This window comes from Hydra viridissima, unplaced genomic scaffold (assembly GCF_058129835.1).
Source record: "Hydra viridissima isolate aposymbiotic clone 2 unplaced genomic scaffold, HvirCarnegie_v1 scaffold_9, whole genome shotgun sequence".
NCBI lineage: Eukaryota > Metazoa > Cnidaria > Hydrozoa > Anthoathecata > Hydridae > Hydra > Hydra viridissima.
In genome coordinates, this window is record NW_028324308.1 from 7,903,377 (window position 1) to 7,927,404 (window position 24,028).

Genomic DNA, 24,028 nt, shown 5'->3' on the forward strand with positions numbered 1-24,028 from the left:
ATTTACCGTTTAATTAACTGAAATAGTTTTTTTCTTTTTTTTAAATAAAACTTAGCAAAAATGCTTCCGTTTGCTGCTTTTTCCCATTTAAAAACCCATCAATTAAACGGAACTCATCAATCGTACCGAACTCATTTATCAAAGCAATACCTTGAATCAAATTGGTCTATCGAACGGGACTCGTTTATTTCGCGGTTAAAGAGTATTTACTATATAATATACTTGTAACAAATAAATAGATGGAGCTTGAGGAAGAAAAATTTGTCTTGTCACAACAATTACAGTAAAAGTCACGGTGAAAGAAATTTATATCAAAATACACAAAACAGCTTATAACATTGCATATTTTTTTTTTTTTTTTAAAGGTTTAATAATTTATTTTTTAATAAGTTATTGAACTAAGAAAAAGAAGAAGCAAGAATTCAGTGTAAGTATATGAAAAGAGAAGATGGAAGTCTACTTTGTTGTAATTTATAAAAAATTTTTGCATCAGTTTTATTTTAAGTTAGAAGAAAAAAAGTTTTAAATCATTACTGAATAGTGTGTTACATAATTTATTGACTAAAATTTGTCGTGAGGATTGAAGGTGGTAAGAATAATTTCAAGATTCTTTGACCTTTGATTTAACATCCAAATTGTTTATTGTAAAGAACAACTTTTTAACATTACACCAACATTAACATCTAATAAAGAATAAAATTTATTATTCAATTTTTTTGAAAACCAAGAAAGAATGGAAATTGATCTGTAATTAAGCCGCATCATCCTATCTTAAAGCTGGAAAGAGTTGGTAAATGGAGAATTTTCTTAATCTTTAAAGTATATTTTCAGAAAAATGTAAAGTTTTTCCGAAAATACATAGATTATTAAATGAAGATTACACTGGAAAAACCACTGGTGGCCCAGTTCACAAATTTTCGGATTTGCTTCCTTTTCATCATATACTGGTGCTCACTAATTAATTCTGACAACATACAAACGAAAAACCATTGTTATCAGGCCCTATCGAGTTGTTTAAAAATGTTCAATATTAAATACTACTGAAGTCTTGAAAATTCCATTTTTCTCTCAAGTAAAAAAGTATTAAGAGAAATTTATTAAATTTGCTGAAACAAAAATATTTAGTAGTGTTTTGGTTCTACTGTAATCAGCAATTTTTAGAAATTCTTCATCATAATGTTAAAATTATTTCAGAAAAATACCACGAGGCTTTAACGGTGTTCAGAAAGTTTATATGGTTGGTTTAGAAAAGTATATTTCGCAAAAGTAAAAGATTGACTTAGTGTCAGATTTGAGAGCAGAGCAGCAAATATAAAAAAACTTATACGATATGAAAATTTACACCTAAATACACCACCAAACATTAAAACCATTTGCTTCCTTTTGAAATGAATCGTTTTTTGGTTCATTTAAACCCAAGTCATTTTCTCCTTACGTTTGTTTTAAGTTTTCTCAGAAGTTATTTCAGCTTGTGCGCATGATCGAAATGTAACCGTTTTTAATGTTCAATTTTAGTGACACCCATCTACTTTGAAAATATTTAAATTGCTGAAATATTAACAACCTACTCCTTTACAAATATAACGCGACTTGCAAAGTAAGTTTTGGTATATTGATTTTCATAGTTAGAATTACAGTTTGCAGTAGTTAGATATTTTTCCTAAGTGCATAACTAGCGTATTTGAAAGTCTAGCTCTTTACTTATAATTAGGTTTTAAAGTAAATAATTTAGAAAAGTATAATATATTTGCTATTAAATAGCTAGCAAGATTATTACACTTATATATGGTTCAATAGTTTTTGTCTTCACATCATAAGTTAGGTGTTAGGTACATTATCATACATTACTTATGTTGCATTCTCTATTAACTACAAAACGATAAGATACATTTACCTAACTACCTATATAATTGTAAGCATAGCTAGTTTAAAATGAGCATTGTTACACTCACGAATAATATACCTTGGTTTTATAAGATTACTATAAAATGTGCATTTTTTATTTTTACAATCAAGCTGTTTTTATGATTTCTTTTTTTAAAAGAAAATATTAAATGCCTAAAACAAAACAAAAATAATTAATTTAAATGACTTCAAATAGCACTGGGAGTGGACTTTATTGCTTTTATTGTGGAGTTGATAACACAGCACTATTAAGGTATATTTATGTTTTTACTTTGGTGGCTGCAGTATGTTACTAAATAAAGTAATTTTTCAACTAGAATAGTAAGAAAGTAGTCATATAGTTAAAATTAAAGTCTAACATATAAAAATGATTAAGTAAATGCAAATTAAATTAAGCTGATAAAAATATATATTTACTAATATTTAAATATTTTTTCGCTTAACACATGTTAATGAAAATAGTTATAAAAACTTCTTAATTATTTTTAAAATTCATTTAAAGCTTTATTTGGAAAAAATTCAATCATGTATTGAATACAAAATACTTGTAAAAGTACCTGTTATAATAGATTGATTGAATATCAGATAATAGTATTTGGTGTTCTATCAATACTAATGCATATTGCAAAGTAATATGCTAGTTTTCAATTTCAGTTTCTTCATTGTAGAAAGAAAAAGAAAAAAGTAAACTGACTTAATTGCACTTCTTAAGGTTATTTTGGGCAAATGAGTATTTTATTTATAAAATTTAATGTTTTATTTGTTTTAAAATTCATTATTCTATAAATTCTATTTTGCCCTATAAGTAAGATGCCCGTTAAGTAAATTTTAAAATAGTCTATTTTCTTATATGCATTTAGATGTGTTCAATGTAAAAGTGTATGGTATTGCAGTCGTGAACATCAAAAACAACATTGGAGTATTCATAAGAACTTCTGTGTGCAGCGAAAACCTAAAAAAGAATTGGTTCCAGACTTAACCAAAAATTTTAACAAAGTTTCTTATACTCACAAGTTAAACAGGAATTATGAAAATACAAATATACAACCGTATTCTAATTCTCAAATAAATAAATCAGGAGCACCTTTCCCTTCTACTGCTCCAAATTACATGGAACATTTTGGATCCAATACTCTGTCTGCAAATTATTCTGCTTTTACACCTGCTAATGAAGAGTTTTTAAATATTCCTATGCATCAACAATATTCTAAAACAAACAATTTTTATCCTGCAGAAACAGTTCCATATAGACCTTCCACAAGTGACAGTTTTTCAGGCACTTTATACACCTCTACTTCAAAGCAGGACTTCTCACCCAACAACCCTCCTCACTCAAGCATATACAAACCTTTTTCCAGCTCACCTGCAAATTATTCGTTAGCAACAAATTTTTTTGCATCAGAAAACTCAATACTTGGTACTGATGATGCTTTGACAGATCTACTATCTGATGATAGCCAACCGGCAGGTGTTATAGATTTTGGTGATGCTGCTAGCTTATATCTGGACACTGCTAATTTATTGAACAACAGTGAGTTTACGTTTGAAGAAAGAAAACCAACTCAGCCTGAATTTCTATCTAACAATATTAATAAATCTCAGATTTCATCTGAAACATCGTTACATAACAGTGTCCAAAGCAACTATGAAAATGATTTATCTAATCAAGCTTTACATATTCGCAATGAGTTGTATCAAAGAGGCTACTGCATAGTTGATAATTTTTTAGATGAAGAATGTGCAAGAGGAGTTATGGCTAATGTAAATATGGCATTAGAATCTGGGGCTATGAAAGCTGGTCAAGTAGTTAAAGGAAATCATAATGAAGACATTCGTGGAGATCTTGTAATGTGGCTTTCAGGTCAAGAAGAACAGTATCAATATATTACTTACCTCATGTTAGTTGTAGATCAACTTGTAGCTGCTTTAAGCAAACTTATTGATACCTATGTCATTAAAGGTAGAACACCAGTAAGTAAACTAACTGAATGCTCTTTTAAATAAAAATCTATATATAAGAATGTATGCAGACACAACAGTATTGAATAGACACTCAAACTAAAATTTTTATTGAAAATGCCAGATGATACAATAAAAAATTTTTTTTAAATGATTGTAATTTGAATAATTAATACTTAGTTGTCATCCTGATCAAATTTTTCAATGCTAGAATCCTTTTAGACATGCTAGAAATTAATTCACAATTATCATCTTAAGGAACTTCTTGCCATGTTTCATGCAAAAATCATAAATTTTTTTGCAAAGTTTCCAGTCTAACATGGTCCAAAATTTAATAGGGTTCATATCAAGTGACTGACTGGGCTACGGAAGTTTCTTAATCCCATTTTGATTCAACCAATTTTGAGTTGCTTTGGCAGTATGAGAAGGTGCTTTATAAGTAAGGGGTTGTGTTTAATCATTTTACCAGTTGAGAATATTCGAAGAATTCTTTTGTGTAATATGGAAACATATTTAGTTGAGTTGATATTACTTTAGCACTCCACTAGCTCTGACCGACCTTTGCTCCATATTGCACCCCAAACCATTACTGAAAAGCTTCCATGTTTCACTATTGGCTGCAGAGTCTCCATACCCACACCCTTTGTTTGTCTGAGATTAATACAAATGTGACTCATCAGAGAATATGATGGAGTTCAACAGTAGAAAGTGGGTTTGAGAATTTTTTTGATATTCTTAATTGACTAAGTCCATCTACATGTTGACCAATACAGCCTCAAAATTCAGATAATTCCAATGCTTCTTTGGGCCTTGGCATGCTTAATCAATTAGATATATAATTTGAAAAGTAAAATCTTTGTAAATATATTATTTGAATAAAGATTTGTTCACACATCATACTTCAAATAAGAGTTGAAATGCATTTTATCATATTGCCTATTGAAAACTTTGTAAATATTTTAAAAGAATTTCAAAGTAAGATTTTTCAAGAATTAGAATAATCAAAAGTATAGATGGTGTTTTTACTTCTTTGCAGGCAATGGTAGCATGCTATCCTGGAAGGGGGTCTCGATACAGACATCATATTGATAACTCTCAAAAAGATGGCCGTATCATAACATGTTTATATTATCTTAATGATCCATGGGATTGCGAGGTATTTTTATTTAAATAGGCATAACTGTATATTTAAAATATCATATAACTAAATGTACATAAGAGTATATCCGATGGTATTTTCATCTTTTTTATTATTTATTTATTTTTTTCACCTTTATTATTTGCATATTAAACATATTAGTCTTTTTCTTACCATCAGGTTTGTCATTTTATCATTTAATTTTCTTTTTAGTTGTCATTACTTCCTTTTTATCTTTTTTGATTTTTTGTTCTCAGTTGTTTTTAAATCATATTTAAAACGTTAAAAAAATTATCCTATTGAGGTTTTCAATCAAGAAAAAGATTCGTAAATGTAACAATGGCTCAGTTGTTAGAGCTCAATAGCCATATCCCTGAAAGTTCCACATGACTCAGGTGAGCTCAGTGGATAAAGTTTCACTGGTAAAAACATTTAATAGAAAACACTTTGATCAAAAGTAAAATCATTTTATATCCTCTTTTCTATTATTTCATATGACTATTTGGTATTATTTTTTCCATGCACTTCATTTTAATTTTCTTATTGAGTGTTTTTAGTTTGTAAGTAATCTATTGTAGAAGTTTAAAACTTATTGCCAATTATCGACCCTCTGATTTTTATACTAATATACTACCGATTGTTAAACCTTGACAAAAATTTTTAATAAATGAGAGTTTAAGTTTAATATTTTTGCTTAAAGAATTAATAATTTTCCATTATTAACTCCTAAATCTTCTGAAAATGTAGTTTTTTAAGTTTAGATATTATTCTTTTAGAGAGATGGCGGAATGTTGCGATTATATCCCATGGGTAATAGAATTGATATTGAACCCATTTTTAATAGATTGTTATTGTTTTGGTCTGATAAACGTACTCCACACGAAGTCCTTCCATCATTTAGAAGAAGGTTATTGTAAATCTTTCTACATTTGTATGAATTGATTTTTTAAATTCTTTTTTTCCTGCAGACTTCTTTGACAGTTGAGCTGTTTAGGCAAAAATTTATTTTTTCAAATCTTAGTTTTTGGGAAATATTCTATACAGTTCCCTGCTAGAGATTTGAAACATATTTCATGTTAAAGTTGTATTAATGTATTTAATTTTGGCTTATTTAATCTTTTTTTCCTGGATGCTTTCTGAATTGATTTCATAATTTTAGGTTTGCCATCACGTTGTGGTACTTTGATGCTGCAGAAAGAGAAATAGTGAAACAAGCATATTTTGCAAAATGTAATTATTCTAATTGACAAAATGTAACTTTTTTTATTGACAAAATTTTGCTTTTCTGATTGACAAATGTTACTTTTCTAATTAATAAAATGTTTTGTTTTTTTTAATTTGACAATATTTTGAATTAATGATTGAAACTTATTGAAGATCTATAAATAGATGACCATTAACTGATTATATTCTAGTGCGCTCTCAATTTGCATCTTCAGGTCAAGTAAGTTTTTCTTGCTTCCATAGATTTTGTTTCTTTATATTCCTTAAATTCTGCCTTATCTTTTAACTTTTTGTTAATTGTTGTAACTGATTTCTATTTTAATTGCTACCATTTCTGTAATCAGTTAGTTTTTGTTAAAAGGGCACAAATCAGTAATGGTAAACCTTTGAAAATCAAAAATAAATTTCTAAAATCTATGTTTTTATTAGAATTTTAATTCTAATAAGAAAACTTGCACTCTTAACAAAACTGATTCAACTGTTGTGACTAGCTGCTATTTTAAATGCTACAAATTATTTAATTATTGTTGTGATTGGTTGCTTGTTTTACCTTGCTAATCTTGATGTCATGACCTAAAAATGTATTTTGAGGAGAACTGATAACTATGAATGTACTGGTCACCAGGATATAAGTTCCAAAGTTTTGATTTTTTAAATTCAAAGGTTTGTTTATACCATTTGTAGATGAAAATGTTGTTTCAGAAAGATAAAAAAACTCCATGAGTTAAAAGAAATGAATGAAAATGAAATGTCTTTCATGAGTAAAAAGGATTCAAGCTATCATAAAGCATTAAGTAGACTTAAGAGATCCAAGGATACCCACTAAGTTATATAAGCAGTGCCAATCTTGTGTTAGAATGTACAAGAAAGAAAAACATAGACTTGACTGCCAATGTCCAACTTCTCACCAGAGAATCAACATGCAGTTGTTTGATTTGTAAAGTTGGCAAACTAAAACACAATTTTTAGTATTTACTTTTCTCTGTTTCTACTTTTTCTGTCAAAATAGCATTGTGGTAAATAGTGGTGTACTGGATATAATTTTTCTAATATAATACCTAGCCAGACTATAAATAAAGAGGCATACTGATGCATTGCAAGTAGAAAGAAATCTTTAAAATTGATGCTGCTAACTAGTTTGCACCATCTGTAGTTAAAGAATGGCTACCATCTTTGAGGTGGACTAGAAACTTTTTTTTTTTCCAGTTTTTACAGGTAAAATTTGGTTTAAAATATTGTTTTTTGGTTTAAAATAACCTGTTTTTAAAACACCTACAATTTTTTGAAAAAATAATTGTTTATACAAATATTGTATTTATAAACAAATTTACAACTATTGTATATTTGAATGGTTATCAGATGTTTTTTACTTATGAGAGAATATAAAAAATTTTATATAGGTTAAATATTTTGGAAGTTTTACCCTAAATTTCAAACTTTGTTTACTTTAACAGACAGTGTAGCCAGATTTTGGGTTTTATATTGTAATGCTCAGTGCACTCATGTCTATAAAAAAAGATCTTTAATGAGATAAAGGTCTTTTTTAAGTCGGCAATATCAAGGTCCTTTTTCTCCACTACTGTGGCTTGCTACTATTTCTTTAATCATCGCTGTTTTAATTGCTATTTCTTTTTTTATTACATTAACTTGATTGAAATTCATTTTGATTTGTCAGACACATTGAAAAAAATTTTAATGCTAGTTAACTCAAAAGTAAGATTATGTTTCTTAGATTTTTAATCATAAATATTTATGATTTAAAAGTCTCATAAAAAGGATCACCTAAAGATTTTCTTTCCGCTTTTATGAATTTAGGATGAAACTCAAGCAAATCGATCAGATATTATTGATATCTAATGGTTTGTGATTGCGTCGATGGTAAATATTCCTAGTCTTGTTAGATGTTTAATGTCTTGGATTTGTCAGAACATGATTTGTTAAACTCTTTTTATAAACTTATTTAACAAATATTAGTTAAATTAGTTTTATAACTGATTTTGTTTTTTTCAGTGATATCTTGTGAACTTGACGATCATCCCAAAAATAGGCTACCAGTTTATGTTCTTGTTACCATGCGTCCTGGTTTTAAATGTGGATTTTGTTAGTCATATCGTGCTAAATACTAACATTTGTTTATAATATAAACTATCACGTATAAGCTGCGTTTTAGTGGGTTATTTGAAGCGTTTATTTACTTATTCACTATAAACGAGTATACTTATAAACCGGCTCAATCATTTTTACTCGATAAGCCAGCTTCTAGAAGCTTACAAATGACTCGTTTTTAAAATACCATAATTTGATTGGCATAATTTTATTTCCTTGCGTAAAACAAAGAATAAGCCAATTGTTTGCTAATGTACATAATTATATTAAAAATAGTAAATCATAAGATAATGAAAAATTAAAAAAGAAAATAAATATTAAGGAGCTCTTTATTTGAAAATTTTTTCACGTGTTACAAAATGGTTTTTGTAGCTACGAACTTAAAGACAAATGTTTAACATATTGCTGTGTAACTTGGAATCTATTTCATCGCTTCATAAGTCATTTGTCGAAATCTTTTTTTTTTTTTCTTTCAAAAAAAAAATCTTTAAACGCTGGGCAGCATGTTTTCTTTTTCACGACATTATTTTTAAAAAATTATTTCTTGACTTTTAGTTTTTGGATATTTAGTTGTTATATTTGTAAAGGTAGCGCATATTAGTACACGTGCTGATGACATTAAAACGCTTTCAAAAGATTTCTAAATGCTGTTGGAGGTACTCTAAATCTTTATTACAGTTACTTTTAACTTTACCTACAAATGTTTCAAAACTTTTTGAAAGATTTTTTTCTGCATCGAAATACTTTTCATAATTTTCATAAAAGTTTCCTTGAGATATCATTGTCATCCTACATCCTTTGATTTAGATTGTTGAAATTGTTTTTAATTTGTATAGTATTTATATATTCACTTTATATATTCACGAATTTAATGTAAACAACAAAATCGCTCGATCAAGCTATCGGTTTATATAAAGTTCAATGTTTAAAAAGGACAAATTTTATGTAAAGAAAATTAAACAATTTTAAACGAATAATTTTTTAAAATAATTTAAGTTCCTGTGCAAGTTTTTTGAAATTAGTTTTATACTGTAAATGACTACAAGCTTTGCTTGTTCGTTGGAACTTTTCACCACTTAGTCTGAGATGTGAAATTCATTTCATAGGTATAAAAAAGTCACACTTAAAGTAGGCTCTTTCAAATGAGAGAACAAAAATAGTTGGACTAAGGTTAAAATTAAGGCTTTGAGACTTAATGCGCAAGTGCTGGTCAGAACCGGTGAACAACTTTGTAAAGAATTTATCATGATAACAAATGTTTTATTTTTGTTGAAATGGATAAAGCGTGGTGAAAAAGATTTTCTGAAAAACAGTAGTTCACGCTATGGTTTCTTTGTTTGAATGTAGAAAATAGTACGAGTTGAGTTTGCTTTCTGAATCTATCAACTTATTAAACGGCTACATACTAAAATACCTATTAATGCATCAGATGATCCTCAATCTAACCATCAACAGCGTTATAAGTTTGTAAGAGTATTTTTGCAGTCCTGATTAAATTTGGTTGGAGAGGTTCGACCGAATTTAGAAAGTTTTGAAAATGAGTCAAATATTTAATGTTCGAATCAAATTACATTCGACTCTAGAGTATTTAAAACTTCTAAAGTTCGATTTTGACACGAGATTGTTTTCATTCGAACTTTCTTACAAAATTCATTTCTATTCGAAAATTTTGACCTAGGATTGTTTTAATATGGCACAGGATTTGTCAGTTTCTTTTCATTTTTCGAACTTCATAAGAAATATATCTACGTTCTGTTTTTTCTTTTTTTATTTCGAACTTGTATGGACATTTGTTATACCCTTTTTCAAACTTCTTCTAAATTCGATCGAATTATCACTCTCCAGTTACATGTAACTATAGGCCGCTTTTCTTTGGTTTAGGAATAGTTAAATAATGAAAATTTTCTCCAAATAAATATTTTTACTCGGGTTAAGGTTCAAAATTTATGAAGCATATGGAATGCTGAGTATTTCCGTTGTTTTAACTAATTTTATAAATAGTTTTGCGAAAACAACTAGCAACCAATCTTTTTAAATACTAATGAAAGAATTTTAAAATGTATAAGCAGTGAAAAAAGCTATCAAATTTGTACCTTTTTCATTAACGTCAAAACCATAGTTTCAAAGATGTGTTTTTGTGTAAACAATACACCAAGTAATCTCACATTAATTCTATCTTTGTTAGTAAGTGAACCCTTTAAAATTTAAAGTTTGAATTAAAAGTGCCACAACTTTTGCAACACTGCAATTAGATTTTCATGTATTAGTATTAGTATATGCGTGCAAATATGCATGCATCCACGCGCACGAATGTATGCATGCATAGCTGCATGAGCTTTTGTAATACGTGAATATTGGCGTGTGTAATTTATAACTTTTTGCCATTCCCCAACTTGTTCACCTCAAGTGCACCTGCGAGCTCATATCTCATTCAATGATAAACATTAAAAGCATGATGGAGTAAATATTAATCATTTCTCTGGAAATGTTCCATATAGAAAGTATAAAAGAAAATTGTATATTCTGAGAAATTTTAACGGTCCCAGATACAGATCTGAAGTGTTTTGTAAAGCAAAACTTTATACTTAAAAATAAACGAGCGAAAACGATAAGAATAAGATCAATATAATTATAACTGAACTTAAATAAAAAGAAAATTAAAAGTAAAAAATACAGTAATGGTAATAAGGAAATGAATAATGTAAAAGCTACCAAACATTCAAATTTATGACTTGAGCATTGAAAGAAAAATTTAGAATAGAAAAAAAAGAGATGCTGAAATAATAACAGTTACCGGGTTACCAAACAAATTTTATATTTCCAGATGTAATGATTGGTTTTCACAACGACTTCCAGATTAAAAAATAAATAAATTTAACTAATGCTCTTTAAAAGAAAAATTACGAAGTTTATTTTGTTGTTGTTGTTATTACTACTACTATTATTATTATTATTATTATTATTATTATTATTATTATTATTATTATTATTATTATTATTATTATTATTATTATTATTATTATTATTATTATTATTGTTATTATTATTATTATTATTATTATTATTATTATTATTATTATTATTATTATTATTATTATTATTATTATTATTATTATTATTATTATTAATCAAGTTTTCATAGTTAACTTGAAATTATATTGATTTTATTTTACAGGCTTTTTATTTTAGCCACGTTTCACCTGCTTATTTTATCTTAATCTTATTAATAATCCTCAAAAGTACTTCACCATAGTAACCGGCATTGCAGCAAATAGTAGAACGTCTTTATCTTTAGCAAATCAACAATAAAGGTCGAAAATATTGTTGTAGTCATTAATATTGGTACCACCAAAAATTTTTTTTTTTTAGAAAGTTTCTTTTGCTTTTAACTAAAATTGCCATTTATCAATCTTTAACGAATTCGCTTAGCAAATCTAACCTTTTGCGTATGAAACTTATGGTAAAATACCATTGTTAAAAACCTAATAGTTGTAATTTTGGTGTATTTTCTTCAAACAGAAATAGACGTTAAACTGTAGTGATTACTGTTTTATTTTTACAGGAATGTTATATTCACGCAACCTTAGCAAAAAGAGTAAATCTAGAGTCTATTTTTCTAACTGCAGACAACAATAATATGTATTTACAAAAAAAATCGAATAACTGCTATTTACTTTGGAAGCCTGGTGACAAGAACAAAAATCTTGACTCAGAGTTTCTTAAAAAATCTAGATGACCGCCAGTAAATAAATGACTTTTAAAAAAGCGTCCTTTTTTTTTTATTTGACGAATGAATAAGAGAGGATGGCAAGGAATCGTTTTAAAAGATCTTTAGGAGTGTTGATATATTTGTGTGTACTTGCAAGCGTTGTCAAAACTCAAGAACATTGTTTACCAATAAAAGTACCGAGCGAACAGATTAGCATAAGTGGTTGTTTTAGCAGAACGATTTCAATGAACAAATGCATCGGAATTTGCTCATCTAACGATTACGTCGAGAACGAAAATGAGGGTAAAAAAGCAAGCTGCAGTTGTTGCATTCCTACCAGGCATATACTAAGAGATATCGAGGTCGTTTGTGGGACGAAAAACGGCGGTAGAGAAATCCGCCTGGTAACAATACGAGAACCTATCGAATGTGGTTGTCGCATTTGTAACAAATAAAACAATCGGTGAGAATAGAGAAAAAATTTATTCAATAAAGAGTTTATTACAATAATTTTCAAACAACTTTTTCGAAAGTTTTTTTTTATCAGGAATTTTACAGGAGTTTGAACAGTTTTCAATGCAATATAAATTTTTGTTTTGAAATAATAATTGTTAAACAACCTAAAAATCAACATGTAAATAATATTAACAACAATTTATTAGTGAATATTTTTAGAAACAATAAAACTTATTATTAATAAGTATACAAGATGCAAAAAAACAAAAACCACTCTTAATATATTTTTGTCTGGATTGTTTTTTTGATTATGGATCTTTGAAGATTACTTTATGCTTCCACGATTTTATAACTTTAAAAAACTGAGCCAGATTCAGAAAAGTAGGTTATTTACAAAATACTTTTCAATTTATAAAACTTATTTTACAACGACGATCATAAAACAGCGATCATAAAACCAAGATTTTTTAATATTTGATCAAATCTTATATAACTGATAAAAAAAATGTTCGTATTTAAACTGCTTTTTTTTTTATTCACAATTTTTTTAAAGGACTTCTAGTTGTATATTTATAAGTTTTATCGAACCAGAAAGTATTTGTGAATAATATAATGAAAAAATGACGAACTTCTAATAAAAATGTAAAACTGATACAAGTATTAACAATGTTCTCTCTCCCAAGACGTTGTAGCCTTTTATTAATAGAATATAAATCAAGAAACCTACGTTTTTTTCCTTCAATAGGACTAAAAGTAGCAATTTGAGCACTATACTCTAACTTAATTCTAAAATCTTAGTGTCAAAGTCAGTTATTCTTATTGCTACTAATGCTAATGGTGATGATGATGATGATGATGATGATGATGATGATGATGATGATGATGATGATGATGATGATGATGGTGGTGGTGGTGGTGGTGGTGGTGGTGGTGGTGGTGGTGGTGATGGTAATGATGATGATGACGTCAAATGATACTAATGGTTTTAGTAACGTATTTTAAAATATTTACTTACATAGATGTTTATTTTATAAAAAGCATGAAATAATTAAATTTTACAAGTTTTATAAATTTTTTGTGGAAGAAATTTATTAGCACTATTATTGATCACAATGTTGAATATCTCGATTTCCTAAACGCAATTTAACGCCAACGTAAGGTAAGTCTCTTAAAATGGGAATATTTATATAGTTTTTAAAATATTTAAAGTTCACAACTATAAAGAATACATGTTTATAAGGGATATAAAAGAGGCTTCAGGATTGCACAAAAATGTGTGGTATTATTACTGTTCGAAGAATGCTTGTTTGATATGGGCAGCAAGTAAACACAGACATTATTTAAGCCTTTAAGCTCTTTAAAATTTCTCAAAGATTTCTGATGTTTACTTGCTTTGTTGATCTGATGTTCCATTTTAGTGGCTACATAGAATATGCAACTATTCAAAATGCTTGTTAAATGCCATAGTGAATATGATATTAATCTTTATGTCTTATGCAATTGAAAACGTCATTACAAATTTTTAAACATCAACTCACTTGATAACTTGTTCTTTATTGTTGACAGTCTATTTAAATTCAGTTAATAGAATTTGTTTACTAGAATAGGTGCTTCTACATAAAGTTTCTTCGAAAGACAGTTAACTTAAGGCGTAAGTTAGTCTTAAACTAATCCCCAGACAAGACTAATAAACAATTTTAGTCTCTAATCTTTTTATGTGATAACGAAAACTTATTTATTTTGGTACTGAGATTTGGCAATTCTAATGAAACTTGATCTGTAAATTGTGCTGTTTGAACATTAACAACGTTACTTAGCTTAAGTACGTATACGTATAGCTTTAGTACGGACATAAAAAAACAACAATAAAACTCATCTACACTTTCGCTTCGCGCGTTTAATGTTTAAAAAGATCCCGATTGTGTTTTACATTTTTTATGAGTCTTGAAGAATTTAAGCTAATTATTCAAGAATTATAAGGAATATAAAATTAAAAAATAAAACTGCGAGTCCTACTATGTCAAGTAAAGAATATTTGACATAGTAGTACCGATGCTTCGTTCACAAAGTTATTAAGTTAATATTATATTACCAAGGCTTCGTTCTTTATATAAATAATTTAACAGATAGTTTAGAAATTAGTTATGGTACCAACGTGCCACTTATTCGAAAAAATTCAGTATTTTTACAACGAAAAACTTCTCTTTGAAAGAAATTGCAAAAATAGTTTTTCTACTCTGACAAATCAAGTTTGTTCAAATAGAAAAACTATGTTTTGTTTTCATAAACACGTAGTAACTATGAAAAAAAGAAACCCCTTTTTCCGAGGGATTTTTTTTCTTCTCTGCAAGGTGATTAATCACCTTGAAAGAATAAACCTTTACATACTAGCATACACAAACTAAAACAAAAACAGAGTTGCTTAAACTGACAGACTACTTACCTTTCTTGCTTGTTAGGGTTGTTCTACGCTCTATTTTGGTGTTTTCATAATTTGGCATGTCTTGTTTACCCAGTTGGCCAAGTAATCTAAGAAGAGGGACTTTACTTTTATTTTTTATTTTTTCTGGCCTCTTCCCCTTGGATGTTCCATCGAAATCGTCCGACTGAAGAAGTGTCTAACGCTGGTATTCGTTTTTTACCTTAAAAAATGTTTTTTAAAAACTATTTCGACAACAAAACGATGGGAAAGTTCATCTCGTTGATTTACTGATCTTATCTGTTCTATACATAAAATGTTTTATTTATAAATTAAAACCTCTTGTTAAATATATCATAATTTAAAACTTCGATTTTCCTTTAAAAAAATTGTTTTTCATTTAAATAATAAAGAAATTTTTGATTTACCAGCGCAAGTTACCTAGAGTTCATATGATCTTTCAACTTCGTTTTTGTGTTTTTTTTTTTATTTAAGATATTAATATATTCATTTACAATTACATTTTTTTTTTTTTCATTAACGAAAGTACTCTTTTGTTCTTTTACGAGATAAATACAATTTTTCTGCTTTTACGTACTATTCGTATTTTAACATTTACGACAACCAAGTTCTACGAGAGTCTAATTCAGAATTGCCCAAGCCTTTTAATAATCTTGTTCTTATGTATGTTCTGATAGATTGAAAGTTAGGACTATTTTTTCGAAATAATTAGTGAGCCGTACTATAAAAAAACTCTTTCTACGTGTCAGGGTTTGAAAGGGTAGAATTTTGATTTTGTGTTTTTATTGCTTTTTGATTCTTTCGGTGGTGCTGTCAAGAAATGCTGCCATAAAGTTATTTCATAATACCTATTGGTGTTGTTTTTTTCTGAAAAAAACTTATTTCGCTGGATTTATGCTTGAAAGTAAAGAAAAGAAAAATCACGTTATAAAAAAGGTTCGCATTTTAAATATTATTTTTAAATCATCCCTCACCCCTCCTTCATAGGAAAGTCGATATAAAGCCCACAATTTATACCAAACAAATTTGGTTACATAAATGAAATACAAAGATATATATATTTAATACATTTACCAGCTTTGTATACGAGATTTTTAAAGTCAATATATAACGTTTTAACTAAAGTTATTATTAAATTTATTTAAGTTGTGATCAACTGTCATTTTTAACCTATCAGCCCTTTGGTACCAAGAGATTAAAATTTTTCAAATTCTCAAAGGCCGCGTGTTCTCTCCTCCACACTTAAAGTTATTTACGACGTTTTTTACTTGACACTCCGCATAATTTTTGTAAACAAGAAACAAGTGTGCTAGTTCTTGAATAATCTCGATAAATTTATTTTTTTAAAAATAACAGATAAAAATTTCGTTTCATTTTCAAAAACACGAGGAAAAAAATCCCTGTCCGACGAAAACATCAAGCATTTAAATTAATTACCATTATTTATGCAGCGGAAGGACAAAATAATCCAATTTCTTGAAGGAGATGTTAAATTCATTTAACCTTCAACTCTAAAACACGCTTCTCATCATTTTTCTGTTGTTTTTAAATGCGTTTTTAGTCGTCTGCGCTTATGACGATCTTTTAGGAGATAAAAACTTTTTAGGAGAGGTAAAGGAGGGTCTGATTGTTGTATTAAAAACTTTATTAAATCAAAGAAGTACTCGAATCAAACTTAAAACTATGGCTTCAACAAGTAACGCTACAGATCTGCAAGAAGTTTCAGAAAGTGCTGAATCGACTTTTGGAAGTGAAACCTCTGAACCAGGTGTAACGGCAAAAAGAGCAAAGTATCATTTAAAAACTCCTTCAAATAAAAAAAATAGCAATGCTGCAAAGAGGTAGTTAAGTTTTTCTATTTAAATATATTTTTTTGTTGCAAGAAATATTCACCAAACTTAAAACGTTTTCATATCTAATACATTAACAGACAAATAATACCAAGCAAAATCCCTATGAATAATTCTGCTTGTAACTTCTCTTTATTATATACTTTGTTAATATTACCTATTTAATGTTAAGCTTAAGACTTATGTACTAAATGTATACAGTACATTGAGTATGAAGGAACGTTACGGGAACAGTTGAATTATGCAAAAAGTTTTTTATTAACAATATATATACAAAAATACTTTGAGAAATATTGTCAAATTGATCATAATATGAAAACTTGCACTGAAAATTGCATTTAAATCAGTGAATCAATGGAATCAAAAGTGGATTCCGAAGACCAAGAATACTTATTGGTGCTGTGTGGCTAGTTAAAAAAACTTCCCCTAACTTTTTTAACAAAAAATTATACAAATCATTCTTTTACAAATCTAAGAATTTTTCAATGCATCGATTTAAAGACGGCGTGCGCTTTTGTATTGAACTTATGTGTTTGTTTAAAATTATTTACTCACGAGCTGTATTGAAAAAGAAAACAAAGGAAAGAAATGGTTTTGTTAATAGAAAGATTGGATTGTGTATTATTTCTTTAGAAAGTAAAGAATATTTCGTGATAAATCTACATTTAAACGAGAATTATGTAAATTATGATATGTAATGTAGATATGTTATAAATTTATTATTGCTTATAAATTTTAATAGATTTTACAATCTAAATATTCGGAGGCCGTTTTGTGAAAATTATCAGTCTCAACCAGTGATAATTATCAAAGTGGGAAGTCATCTTTCATAAACTCATTATTATATCTTTGATAAAGATCAATGGATTACTGATTTTTATCAGTAATTAAATTAACAATAATTTGTCATATTAAGAACATTACTAGTAATAATTTGGTATATTAAAAGTATTAAAATTAGGAATCGTTTATATTTATCAATGTTAACATGAAACGGGCCTCTTGATCGTATGAAACGACAATATAAAATGGAATAGCTAGACAGGAGTGGCGGAATGAATTTAAAATAAATGGTGGGCCTAAATTGGTAGTCATCGCTAATGACAAATATTTCCTTACTCACCGAATCCCATCCCTCTTTACTGATAAGATATCTTCCCAGTAAAAGCCAAAGCTAACCTTAAACAGAGAAAGTCTTAGAAAAAACAGAAATTAAATATAAGTTTAATCTACTAGGAAGCATTTTTGACCTCAGATATTTCCAAACCAACTTCGTTAGATATATTATAGGCAAAAAAGGATTTTTTAAAAAAGACAAATTATAGGCAAAACGGACATTCAAGTAAGAAACAGAATTTAACTGGCTCTGTGTTAATAGGCCGTCGTTGGAATAATATTCTTAAAGAACCAATTTTATTCATCACTTGTAAAAGAATGCAACTGTTTTTTTCTCCTGTAATTTAATAATTTGCTTTTATGACATTTTAAGGTTGATTTCAAATATGTGCTCATAATTTTGTCATCTCATCAGATTAGGAATAAATTTGATTAAAAATATCTAAAAAGTACAAAAAGTTTTATTCGCTTTATAAAATTAATAAATAAAATCTTGGTAAATATTTAAATGTAAATTTTGATTTGACAAATTCTCCTGTTTATGGCAACACGAACTAAATTTAAAGAGATTTAAACATCAGTTTTTCTGAAAAACTCGACGTATGTGAAAGTTCTAAAGTCATTTTTGGAATCATGGACGTATAAGAGATGGACGTGGAACTCATTGTTTTACATCAAAGAGGCCGCAGAAATCAGCGAGCCATGCGAGTTTCCGACAAACTTTAAATTTTTACCCGTCAACAAAAAATTTGTTAAAATGGCTGCCGTTATTTAAGACAGAACTCGGATCACGTGGTATTAGTTTAAACGCTTATAGCATTTGTTTAATAACTGTTCAGGATAAAGTAACTACTTCACGTGTTGACAAATTACGAAACAAATTACACCAATGTAAAGGAAATTAGTTGTCGGCACGAACAGATTTTATCATTTTTTCAAGATGAGCATTTGTAAATTTGGGAACTTTTTTCGTGTAAACAGTCTGTCAATGGTAAAATAGACCTGTAAGGATTATTTTAAAATGACTAAAAAAAGTATAGCGAAATATAAAAAAGTTTAAATAAAATTTTTTGTCAAGATCTGGTTTCATTCAATTCCTCGATCCCTTCATTCACCAGCCATAATTTTGTGTATTTCTTAAAGTATTTTTTCCCATATGTCGCCATTTTTTGCCTCGACTACTCTGTAAGCTCAATAATTTATATTCCACTATGCATTATTTTTTTAGTAGGTGTATTTTCTAATGAGCTTTTTTATAATTAATTTGATAATGCAAAACCTTTTAAAAAGTTATTTAAATATTTAATTATCTTGCAAAATGCGGCCAGATAATTCATGTTTTCGTTTTTCATATTTCATATATTATTTCATTTGTCATGAAAGGCACATAATAACCCATTTGTTTTCTCCAAATAAAAATTAGTTTATATATAGCTGGTAAATCATATTATGTTAACATTAAATAGTTATCTTGCGGTTTGCCATAAATTGGCTTTGCTAAATTCTTTAAAACTGTGACAATTTTTTTTCTTCATTGTATTTACATTCACTTTATGTATAAGTTATTTATTCTTAACTGCATATATTTCTGTTGTTAAACATAAAAATAGAAAAATCTATAATATTCATAAACTGGAAGTCTACAGCAATATAGTAGACGGAGTAGTTCGCTGGACATGAAACCATTGTGCTCTAGGTAGCTACAAAACTAGTTGATATTTTGTATTATTTAACATATCTCTAGTTATACTAAAGTAGTTAAGTAAATGATCTCAATATCTATATTATCATCAGCGTTACTTCTTAAAATATTAATTATGTCTAGCTATATAAAATTAAGCTTAAAACTTGGTTCTATTGCTGTTATCTTGAATAACTAAAAGGAAGTTGATGTGACTGGTTAGACGAGACCAAAAATTTTGGACGAATCCGATAGTTTAACATAATTTAGTTTCTATTGTTTAAAACAAAAGATTTATAACAATGCGCAACGAGCATGGTTCGCAAAAAAAAAAAAATGTCGTTGCACGTCAGTCTCTAACACTTCCATGTTGGAATTAACATAAGACGTAAAAATTACTTAAAATCGGAGAGGAGGCAAAAATACAGTTAAACAAAAAACATTTCAAAAATGCAAATAAGTATGCACCTTGGGATAATTTCGTCATAAATCACATCATTACATCTTCTTGTATTTTTTATTGACTTTCACTAAACCGTATTTTGAACGATTGTGTTTAACAGATCAGTACACAAGTTGTGAAATGTTTCGAATTTTAAATAGCTGACTTCCTACTCCTGGTAACATCTTTGACATCCTTTAAGCAAAAAGTATTTATCAGCTACCATTCGCATAACATTTACAGCTATTTATGTACATACTTAAGCAACTTTCAGATCATTATAGATTATTTCTTTACGCTCTAGAAATAAAACCCGACTTATGAAATCGCAAAATGAGACACAGACTTTAGTTATGTAAAATTTCCAGTCATTCATTTTATGTTTTCTCAGTATTCAACGTTGCCGCCAGCTTCACTTGTTAATTTTTAAAAGTGTATTATTGCTAGCTTTACTTTTTTCCGAAAATAAAAATATATTTACATATCGTTGCAATTTTTGAATAAAAAAATAGAAAAGAAAAAATAAATTTTAATTTATTACAGGAATAAAAATAGTTTTCAACTTCAAAAAAACGAAGGGGATATATTTTTAGAAGAACGCGCCATAGATCTCTATAGATGAGGAATGTGTGTTTGATCTTAATTTTTTTGTTTAAAACTGTAAATTTAATAAGTTATTTTAAGAAGGGTCAAACGCTAATCGGTAAAGACTTGCCACTTGCCTTTTTTTTACAAAAAGATGTCTGAAAAAGATGTATTCATTGAGTTTCAAATATCAACTTCAATCAAAATAAAGTTTGTTTCAATAACAAATCAAGTTCGTATCCTCAATACCACAAAAAGCAAAGACCTGTATGAGATTAATACTCTTTATCCTGTTTTTTCCCATTTCCACATAAGCAATAAAGTATTATCTTGCCAGAGTTGTAATTTGTTTTTAAGTAAACTATGAAGAGTTGGTAAAAGTAAAGTTACTTGGTAAAAGTGGTTTTATTACTATAATCAAAAATAGAGTTAATGAATGAAGAGTATTTTTAGAATTCAACGTGAACTGGCTGACATAACTTTGGATCCTCCTCCAAACTGCAGGTAAAAGATTTTTCACATCAATTTTAAAAATTAAATCCAAATGCAAATTTAGTTAAAAATTGAATTATGTAGTTTAAAAACTTGTAAGGATAGTCTGACCATGGGTTTTATATTATCAACTAGTTATATCAAATATTTTTTCAAAAAAGTCTAATAGAATAAAATTTCAGAGTAATTATTTCCTCTGAGTGTCAGATAAATTAAGGTCTAATAGAAAAAAAATTTCCTGTGTGTAAAAACTGATCCATTGAACAACAAACTCTGGCGTGATAAGTTTTAGATTTTGACATCTGGTTACTGATACATTTTCTATTTTCTATATGGATTTAGAATAATGATATCTACAACATTTATTTAGTGCTGGACCTAAGGGTGATAACTTATATGATTGGGTTGGTACTATATTAGGACCCAAGGATTCAGTGTATCAAGGGGGTGTTTTTTTCTTGGAAATCACATTTCCGAATGATTACCCGTTTAAACCACCAAAAGTGATTTTTCGAACAAGAATTTATCATTGCAACATCAACTCACAGGTTTTCAAAGTTTTTTTTTTTTTTTTTTTTAAGTTTGGAAAAATTAGTGGAGTGTAATTTTAAATATAAACAAAAATAGTTCACTGTTTAAATATGTTTAGCTTTAGATAATTTTATCCACTGGCTGGAAATTACAAAAAGAAAAAAAGAAAAAAAAGTTTAGGTTTTAAATGTTTGATGGTCGAAACAGTTGAAAACTACTACTGACAATTTTTAATTGACAAGTGAGGAGACTTTTTGTGTCCATGGCTATTTGTCACATGACATTTTGTTGAGGAATATATTGAGATCACAGTTTATTTGCATTTCTTGGTGTCTTTCAGCTGTGTTTGTTGTTACAAAGTCCTTCAGGGATTGATTTCTTTACAAATAAAATGACCAACAAGAGCTTCTAGTATCAAATTAATGGATTTGAAGGCTTTAATCTTCTTTGTCTTTTTTGAGAAACAATTTTGTCAACTCTTTTTTGGAAGAGAAAAATTTTGTGAGTTTTAAAGTCTTTTTTAAACAATCATGTTAACAAAAATAGCTATCGTGTAAGTGTGACTAACAAACATCACTTTGATACCCTATATCAATTATGACTTGGATGAGCACCAAAGTATCTTTAAATGATAGTTTGGTACTCATCCAAACAATGATATTTTCCTGTTTTCCCTGAGTCTTTATACTTTCTGAAACCTTGGTAAGAAAATAAGAAATCTCTATAACAATAGTAAGCTGTATTATCAAACGATGGAATATATATATATATATATATATATATATATATATATATATATATATATATATATATATATATATAACGAAATTAGGTTTGCTTGTAAAATGTTCTAACTCGCATTCTACTTTTTTGTGAACTTGATCTTTCTATCATTTCTAACTTTCACAACGTCGAATTCTTATCGCATTTTTCTTAATCCTGGTTTACTGGACCACAGAAGAGGGTACTTAAAAGTTTTTTTTTGTTTGCCAGAAAATTCAACTTAATAAAATGTTTTTGTAGAACTATAGCTGTCTGAATCTCAATCTCTCTGTTCTTTATTGCTTCTTGTAATTCTGTTTCATTGTACTTCTGGCTTTATGCCCTATTAAAATCTATTTAACAGTGTGAAGTTTCGACCTTATTTCCTTGTATATCTTTCAAAACTGTTTTGCTTGCCTAAATTTTCTTAGTTATTCTGAAATGGACAGATCTGATTTAGGGTTTGATAAGCATCTCATTTGAGCATAATTATTTGACACTAGTCATCATATCAATCATATTAAACTTTATGATGAAGAACATTCATGGGGTTTAAATATCTGACTAAATAACTTTTCTATCAATATTTCATGGTCGGATTTTCAAATGAAATTTATTTTAGGGTCAAATATGTTTGGATGTTTTAAAGGACAACTGGAGTCCAGCTTTCACCGTTTCAAAAATTTTGCTTTCTGTCATAGCTCTTTTAACTGAATGTAACCCAGGTATATTACAAATTTTATTCTGAGATTTTTTTCTTCAAAAAAGGTTTTTTTTTTTTTTTTTTTTTTTTTTTTTTTTTTTTTTTTTTTTTTGTTCAAGTTCATCCGTGAGGGTTAAGTTTAGGATTCTTTTCTTATTTAGCTGATCCCTTGGTCGGCAATATTGCCCACCAATTTCTTACGAACCGTGAAGAACATGATTCACTAGCGCGTGACTGGACAAGGCGATATGCAACATAAGTTTCTTTTCGTTGTAAATAATTTTTGTTTTAATTAAGTTGTTTATTTGAACAAATTGTATATAGACATGAAACAATTTTTTATAGTTGAAAGAAATCTAAAATCCTAATTTATTTATAAGATTTTCTTTAGTAAGCGCAACAATATTGACTTGTTGGTCCTTAAATTTCATGCCGAAAATTGACTTTTATCTAAAGAGGAGTTCTTACAGTGTATATTGATAATGAATATTATAGTGAACGGAATTCACCAGTTTGAACTAAAATTCTAACTCAAGAAACTTTCTTTTTTTCTGTCTGTTTTTCGTATGCTCCAGTCGATAAAAAATTTCACACCTAAGAGGCCGACCAAATTTTTCATGGTACCTCTCGGTGCCGTTAATGCGATTGACTCGATAGTTATTCTGAGACAAACAAGAAAGTTTTTTAAATAATTAATGAAGCTAATTTTCAGGTTTTGGTAACTACCCATCTTGGGACAAAATGCTTCTAAAAAGCAATTCCTACTTGTAAATAAAATATCAAATAAAGAGCTACAAGTGGTATATTGGCGATTTTTATTTTAGTTTTTATAACACATAAGCCTTATATAATTCTTATAAGTCTTATAATACAATTGCGTTATGAGAATTTAAAATGAAAATAGTTCATATAACTTTTCATTTTAACTC

The 24,028-nt window shown here is 28.1% G+C and overlaps 2 protein-coding genes and 1 long non-coding RNA gene across 8 annotated transcripts; all 3 read left to right on the plus strand.

The window, feature by feature from the left end:
- Positions 1 to 1,440: 1,440 nt before the first annotated feature.
- Positions 1,441 to 8,381, plus strand: LOC145185466 (uncharacterized). Of its 3 annotated transcripts, XM_090096902.1 has the most exons (9): positions 1,484 to 1,597; positions 2,045 to 2,158; positions 2,766 to 3,876; positions 4,901 to 5,020; positions 5,779 to 5,909; positions 6,162 to 6,232; positions 6,418 to 6,446; positions 8,042 to 8,104; positions 8,237 to 8,381. In XM_090096902.1, exons 2-8 carry the CDS (start codon positions 2,088 to 2,090, stop codon positions 8,081 to 8,083), a joined length of 1,575 nt encoding a protein of 524 aa, XP_089953028.1. In that variant the 5' UTR covers positions 1,484 to 1,597; positions 2,045 to 2,087; the 3' UTR covers positions 8,084 to 8,104; positions 8,237 to 8,381. The 3 variants fall into 3 exon arrangements, 2 of the variants coding, with proteins under 2 accessions (XP_089953029.1, XP_089953028.1); XM_090096903.1 differs by lacking the exon at positions 2,045 to 2,158 and having other exon boundaries at positions 1,441 to 1,597; XR_013846551.2 differs by lacking the exons at positions 6,162 to 6,232; positions 6,418 to 6,446; positions 8,042 to 8,104; positions 8,237 to 8,381 and adding an exon at positions 5,307 to 5,397 and having other exon boundaries at positions 1,483 to 1,597; positions 5,779 to 5,907.
- A 3,079-nt stretch (positions 8,382 to 11,460) lies between these two features.
- LOC149883837 (uncharacterized) lies at positions 11,461 to 13,223 on the plus strand. 2 transcript variants are annotated; one of them, XR_016455330.1, is made up of 2 exons: positions 11,461 to 11,792; positions 11,895 to 13,223. It is a non-coding gene; the product is annotated as an uncharacterized LOC149883837 (long non-coding RNA). The 2 variants fall into 2 exon arrangements; XR_016455331.1 differs by having other exon boundaries at positions 11,461 to 11,674.
- A 3,189-nt stretch (positions 13,224 to 16,412) lies between these two features.
- Positions 16,413 to 23,471, plus strand: LOC145185171 (ubiquitin-conjugating enzyme E2 E3-like). Of its 3 annotated transcripts, none has more exons than XM_090096904.1 (5): positions 16,413 to 16,778; positions 21,065 to 21,115; positions 21,474 to 21,651; positions 23,019 to 23,121; positions 23,261 to 23,471. In XM_090096904.1, exons 1-5 carry the CDS (start codon positions 16,621 to 16,623, stop codon positions 23,356 to 23,358), a joined length of 588 nt encoding a protein of 195 aa, XP_089953030.1. In that variant the 5' UTR covers positions 16,413 to 16,620; the 3' UTR covers positions 23,359 to 23,471. The 3 variants fall into 3 exon arrangements, with proteins under 3 accessions (XP_089953030.1, XP_089953032.1, XP_089953031.1); XM_090096906.1 differs by lacking the exon at positions 16,413 to 16,778 and adding an exon at positions 19,427 to 19,599; XM_090096905.1 differs by lacking the exon at positions 16,413 to 16,778 and adding an exon at positions 20,668 to 20,878.
- The last annotated feature ends 557 nt before the right edge of the window (positions 23,472 to 24,028 follow it).